Below are 6,777 nucleotides of genomic sequence, written 5' to 3'. Positions count from 1 at the left end.
AATCCAGGGGCTTCCATCGTGCATGAAAAGTCGTCATCGTCACGTTGCTTTTTTCGGACGTGGCAACCGCATATTCCCGTTCAAAGAATCACAAGCTGAAGAGGACGGATGGACCATGCACCATTGGGCCGGCTATAACCTCCTGCTGGCCCACTACAGCAGGACGCTTCAAGCAACAAATCAAAGTTTTGTCACAAGACGGCGAGAGTAAGTAACCTCCAGTAATCCTATATATCTTCCGGAATGTGGAAAAGCTATCTAACTTCCACTTTAAGATCCATGCACATACATACATCCAACGGTGATGAATCGAGCGGGCCGCTGGCGGGGAATCTCGGGAAGAAAGAAAGGCACTAGCACGGCCCAACCAGACGCAGTAGCGCACCTGAATTGCATGGGCTGCTTGAATTACTTTGTTAACCGGACATTCAAATGACCATTACTTCCAAACCATATATCCAATTTAAATGCCGTTTGAACCTAGATGTTGTTCACAATTAATATAATAAAATGAGATCCAATTTGCATATATTATTTATATTTTTAAAAGCCCAACAAATTAGACGTACCATTTCAACATTTTAGTCATACTATTCCAACATTATTACATAAAATGTTGAAGTAGTTTATTTGAAATGTTGAACTTGACTTATACAAATGTTGAATAATCTACTATTTCACATTGGATGCATGCTGCATGCACTATCTTTAGCAAAAATGACAAATTACTAATGCAAAGAAAAAATAAAAAGGAACACCATACATACCTACATACCGTGTGTCATGTGTCTCCATATGTAAAAAAAATACGAGACCGGCCTGCAGCTGCTAATAGAATACTTTCTGTGCTGATTTTGGGTGACCATGGAAGAAGTGGGCCGTGGTGGCTGTGCGATGCCTAGCTTACACATCTTCCGGAATGTATATAGGACCCCCCATAACCTCTCCTGATAGTGGTGCTGTGCATGAGCTGCACTGCGGGGAGGAAGAAGGAAGAGAGACGTTTGGCTGGGCTGAGTTGGACCATGAGGAAGGGTTGGTTCGAACAGGGTCAGGACTCAATATGGGCCAAGGAAAGGAAATTTGATCTGGAAAGAATTGAGCTCATGAAATGAGTTTATGCAAATAGGTTTTAAAAGTAGTTTTGAATTTTTGGGATTTTCTTGTTTGAATTTTCGGGATGTCACATGACTGTGGCCTCTTAGAGCATTTGGTGCCCTTGTAATTCAGTTATATCTTGATAGATGGAAAGCTTCCTTCAATGAGGAATTCAACTGGTTCTGCCTCGTTTAGATTCTTGGTAATGTATTTTGCGTTAGCTTGGGCTCAAAGCTTAGTAACCTTTGCATATTTTAACTCTGTATACAAATACGAAAAGATCATGTAGGGTCCTCCCTTAGTGTTCATAAAAAATTAATTAGTACACCTTATGGACAAATATTTATATAACCAAATGGTTTATTATGCAGGCAAGTGACATCATATTATTCCAAGTAAACTTGCACAACAGTACAAGGGAAAATATTTTGATCAGCGCATGCCTACCATTTTTTCGTAGGTTCACCAAATCATGCAGGCATATAGCCTGATGAACTGATCCTTAGCGTTCACCCTGAACTATTCTGTATCAAATGCAGAGTTTCAGACGAAGTCAATGGATCAGCCTTCGATAAATAGTACATAACAGTAAACTGAATAGTTTTAACACAAGCAACTGAAACGCAAATTCCTAAGACTAATTCCACGCTCTCGAAGCACAGCTTATTCTTCTCTGCAGTTCAGTAGGTTCTGTTTTTAATGTCTTTCACAATTTCTGCCAAGGTTTGATTCCACATAAGCCCCCGTCGATGAATATGACGGAATATCGTCCAGCTATCGACACCTGACATGATGTTGGATGCCTCAATCAGCGAGTCGACAATCCCCTTCTCCCTTATTTGTTGCACTAACTCGGTTTTGCTCTGTATCATCAAATCAACTATCATTGCAGCCCACTTTACGATCTCTATAGGGTAAGCAGTGGCTCCCCTTTTATTCCTGTCTACCAACTCCTTGAGAAGCCCCACATAACCAGATTTGTATGAAACAGAACCAACCACGTCAACTAAATCCTTTGCTGTGATTTGTCGACTACGATGTATTACGCAAATTATGCGCAGCAAGGCTGCCTGCAGTCTCTTAACATAATTCTGCTGATTACACTTTGAATCAGGATGCTTGCTAGAATCAGGATAAACTGGCAGATCACCATTCCCTAATGTTTCTGATTCCATACTGGTCTGAAGTAGATCGAGCACCTGCAGTAGCATAAACATCTTAGTGAATTAATAAACATATTAGTGGATTTTACTGACGGATAATGCACACAGAGATTAGAATTATTTAACCGAAGTGCACGAGAAGATCATTTTTCAATTGGACAAGGGAAAGGTGATCCATGCACGTTAGAGTACCTGTGTATATTGTATATATTCACCATGGTTTATGCAAAAGCTTTGTACATCTTCACTAATGGATATGCAAAGTATACGCAATGAATACAAATATATTCACAATAGATAGTCTGATTACCTTTTGAAGTACTTCCTTAGGTTCCCTAACAGTGTTGGCGTAAAAACGCTTAAATATATCTGCCGCGATGGCTCTGTATTCTATTTCAATCTCCGAACAAATTATATTGTAAAGTTCTCTAACAATACCTCCTTTCACCTTCAACATAGCTTTATAATTCTTTTCTTCTGCCGAGACCATTGCGATTGCTTCCCCAGCTTTCACTTGAACCTTCCGTGAGGCAACTGAACCTATTCCCTCGTTTTCCATGTCTTTATAGGAGAGGAAGATGTTCAAAATTACCATAAGGAAGTTCTCCCTTTTGTCAGACTTCGGGCTGGGTTTTTTTTTTTTATGTTTATCAGAGTTCGAATTGTTAATTATGAATTCTTGAGGCTCCTCGAAATGCTTGAGGAAAACCTGCATGTGAAGGTCTATGGCTAGCATTTGTATCTCAGGGTGACTCCCATAGCCATAGATCCATGATGGTTCCAATTCGAACTTGACTTTTTTACGCACCTCATTTCCAGCCTGTCCACGAACACTTGTGAGCTGGTTCAACACCTTGAAGGACCGTGTCAGTATGTCTATCCACTCAGCCTGCTCATTGACTGGGATGAATGGTTTAGAACAGATCCACGCCAAGATATGCATGATCAGAACATCAGATTTACACATTTCTATGCAGTTGTTTGTGTCCAAGGTGAACTTGTGTAGGATAATGAGGCCATGCTCGATCAGTTGGCACTCCTGCCTGCCGTGTGCATCATCAATATTGATTTGCACGGTGTGATCAGCATCATTTCCCCCTGGTGATGATGAAGAGCGGAATAAGATATGGTTGTTCTCGGATGGATCGAGCAGGGAAGAGACGCTTTCCAGAGTCCCTGGAAACTGAGCAATACTGACGTGGCCAGCAACATGCGCCACGATCTTTGAGGCTAGCAGTCTGATCTCTTGGTAATGTTCGTCTGTCCACGACAGCATCATGATCAGTTTCTGAATCCTTTTCCTGGACGAGCGGATCAGATCTTGCCTGGGGAGCATCTCTCTCTCGATAAAGTAGACCAGAATCCTTTCTCCGCACAGGTAGTCCTTCATGTAGTCTGAATCCAGCAAGCCGGACGCATATGTGATCAGATTCCTTCCTTTGATAGCAGACAGGTCCTTGAGGCACTTGAATTTGGTGTCAATAAGGTACCGGCGGACATATTGTGTGCCCCAGGTGCCGTGAAACCCATACTTCTGGACCACTAGTCTCACTGGCAGCACTTTCCCGACATCAAGGATGAGCCAGAGCAGGTAGAGCACACCCTGACTGAAAGCTAGAGAGTAGAAGATCACCACTGCTGGTTTCAGGTTAGCTTCCTGGCCGTAGTCCTTGCGCCAGAGGCGCACGAACGAGGCCACTATGTTGAACAAGACAAACACCGGGTGAAGTACAACGAGAACCAATGGGATCGGTAACCCTATCTTGATCAGCATCATGGTTGCATCCTTCATGCCAAGGGATGGAAACCTATTGCAGCAGGCACGAGGTTCCTCATTTGATTCTTCGTAGCTACGCTGTGGTGTGGTAGCTGATTGCTTCTTGTTTCTGCAGCATACTTGGTTCAGCATTCGCTTAGCAGTTCCGATGATGGGACGAGACAAAAGTTCAACCAAATATAGGTACTGCGCGTCCGCCACAGCACCGAAGATCCTGCCGTATTACAACCCAGTTAGAGTTCCAGTGACGCACATCGTCATAGGATATGTAGCTTATGTTCGTTAAAAGATAAATAGTAAAATGCCTTAAATTTGTTTGATTGTGTCACTTAAGTCGCTATGCTCTTAAATTGCAGATGTGTCTTTTATGTCTCTATAGTCTAAAAAATGCAAATCTGAACCCCGAAATCTGGTTTCGGGTGTCATCTATGTTCCCTTACTCAAATGCAGTGCCATCCACCAACAAAGCAAACTTGGATCAAATTCTGTGCTTTGAAGCATGCCATTACTTTCATTACCTCGTTTCTCTCAATTTGTCACTACTACCACTGCTCCAGCGTCACCATCACCACCGGTTCAAAATAGCCATCACTGTCGGTTTTAGGAGGTGTTAGATTTATATTGATGGTGATAGGTTGGGGCATCACTGCCGGGACTAGAACTAGCTGCTCTTATCACAAAACAAAAAAAGAAGAAAAAATAGGGCTAGCCCCGCTGGCCGGCTGCCCTCCTTGCTGCGCCGTCGCCCCACTAGCTGTACCGCCGCGCAGATCCACTGCCGCCCCCACCTGCGAGCCATGTCGCTGGCCTGCTTGCTGCAACGTTGGCTGTGCCACGGCCTGCTCGCCGCGCTGTCTGCTCGCTCGCCACGCCGTTGGCCCGTTCCCTGCACCACGAGCCAAGTAGATCTACTGATCGTGCCGGCCCCCGCGAGCTACCTTGCCGGCCCCACGCGCTATGCCACTCACTCCGTGGCCCCCTCCTCGTCTGCGGCGCGCTGCGCCATGCCGCCCCGAAGCCGTGGCCCCATGTAGCTGCGCCATGGCACCGCAGTCCCGCGTGCCGCAGAGAGGAGGGAGGCAGCGGCCGGGGGGAGGGGAGCGCCATGGGAAGGGAGGGGAACCGGAGGCGGTGAGGAGGGGAGCGGAGGGGAAGGAGTGGAGCGCCGTGGGAAGGAAGAGGCAAATACATATAGGGTTGGAAAGGCATCACCATCGGGACGTATTACGAACTGGCATGATGCCTTGGTATCACTGCCGGGTGTAATACAACCTGACAGTAATGTTCATTATCACCGTCGACTCCAAAGGGACCCGGCGGTGATAGTCTATCACTGCCGGTTTGGTTCAAACCGTCGGTGAAATCCTGTTTGCAAAGATTAATTCTGTCGTAGTGTACAAAACACAAATATTATTGATAGTAACACAGAACAATGTGTTACAATTAAGATTGTAAGACATGACACTTGTTCTATAAAACCTTGTTATTGAAAATGATTATAATGACACAAAATTGATATTACGTCTAAAAATGTTACAAAGATAGTAGTATATTGTAACACATATTTGGAAGCTGAAAATGCATAAATAAATATTGCATAGTAACACAGTATAATATTGCAGCTTAAGTATTACAAAGAAACTCATACATATAGGTGTCGCTAAAAGTCGATGCTTCACTCGTACATATCTTGTCTACGGCTTCCTAGGGGTAAATACAAAGGTGAACTCTTCATTATAATGAGGCAGTAATTCTAGTTCCGGGATGTGCAACTAGTTTCGGTTCCAGGATATGTGCAACTACAAGTTACTCAAGCTTCCAAATGCTCATGAATATTCTTTTACACACGGTGAGCTGAAATTCACTTTATTTCACGATAATTAAATTACCAACTGCAAAAGTTATAAGTTTTATCAATTTGATCGGGATGACACTGCATTTTTAGAGTATAAGGATCTAGGTAACACCCGAAGCCAAGTTTAGAGGGTGATCTTCGCGTTTTCAGAATACAGAGAGCTAAGTGACGCCATAGGCTAATTAGGTAGCTACATCTACAATTTAAGAGTATATGGATCTAAGCGACATAGCCCAACAAGTTTAAATACTGGCCATACACTTAACTCGAAAAGAACAAAAAGACAACGAAAGATCAAGTATAATCTGTGTCGTGCAAAGAACTGGGCATAGCACGGATAGAGAACCGATAGCAATTACCAACATACCTGGCTGACTGGGCGAAGCTAATCAACGTGACGAACCAGAAATCCAGCCTTCCCAGCAATGTGACGAAGCCACCAAGGAGGACGACTGTAGACCACGCGAACGCCAAGACGCCCAGGCCTCTGACGGTCATGAGTGCGACTGTCAGCACGAGAACGTAGTGGTTAATGATCCGTTCTGGTAACTCATCGAGCTTCTTCGTGTTGGAAGGGTGGCCATCTTCTCCGCCTCCGGCAGCCAGCCATCCCTCATTCATGGTCATCTTCCGGTGTGGCTCTGCTCCTCCACCATTCATTCTGTATGTTATACTAATAACAATGGAAAAGGTGCCGACCTTTATTTGGCCCACTTTCTTTTTCGATTAGACACTGACGAAACTTTGGCAAAAGCAGGTGGGAGTGCGAGAGCCCTTGGTCCTCCACTTGCACGCGGGACCCCGCTGCCGCTACCTTCCGTCGTCGCCAGCCGTCTGTGGAGCCGAACTCTACGCGCCCCTAATTCGCTTCCCCACGTCGCGTG

The 6,777-nt window shown here is 44.6% G+C and overlaps 1 protein-coding gene across 2 annotated transcripts; it reads right to left on the bottom strand.

Moving 5' to 3' along the window:
- Window positions 1–1,457: 1,457 nt before the first annotated feature.
- LOC112901904 lies at window positions 1,458–6,563 on the bottom strand. 2 transcript variants are annotated; one of them, XM_025970768.1, is made up of 3 exons: window positions 6,261–6,563; window positions 2,572–4,252; window positions 1,458–2,297 (listed from the first exon to the last, which is right to left on the bottom strand). In XM_025970768.1, the coding sequence occupies exons 1-3, from the start codon at window positions 6,551–6,553 to the stop codon at window positions 1,779–1,781; spliced, it is 2,493 nt and encodes an 830-aa protein (XP_025826553.1). In that variant the 5' UTR covers window positions 6,554–6,563; the 3' UTR covers window positions 1,458–1,778. The 2 variants fall into 2 exon arrangements, with proteins under 2 accessions (XP_025826553.1, XP_025826554.1); XM_025970769.1 differs by lacking the exon at window positions 6,261–6,563 and adding an exon at window positions 4,557–5,289.
- Window positions 6,564–6,777: the final 214 nt, after the last annotated feature.

The sequence above is a fragment of the Panicum hallii genome, chromosome 8 (assembly GCF_002211085.1).
Source record: "Panicum hallii strain FIL2 chromosome 8, PHallii_v3.1, whole genome shotgun sequence".
In the NCBI taxonomy this organism is placed as follows: domain Eukaryota; kingdom Viridiplantae; phylum Streptophyta; class Magnoliopsida; order Poales; family Poaceae; genus Panicum; species Panicum hallii.
The sequence above is the reverse complement of the archived record's forward strand: the minus strand, read 5'-3'. Positions and strand labels throughout refer to the sequence as shown.

Bases quoted from the DNA above. Each gene is read 5' to 3' on its own strand.
- LOC112901904 (XM_025970768.1), bottom strand. From the start codon at position 6,553: ATGAATGGTGGAGGAGCAGAGCCACACCGGAAGATGACCATGAATGAG. The intron at 4,253-6,260 runs GTATGTTGGTAA...GTAATACGGCAG, and splicing joins AGCTTCGCCCAGTCAGCCAG to GATCTTCGGTGCTGTGGCGG. The intron at 2,298-2,571 runs GTAATCAGACTA...ATGCTACTGCAG, and splicing joins CTAAGGAAGTACTTCAAAAG to GTGCTCGATCTACTTCAGAC.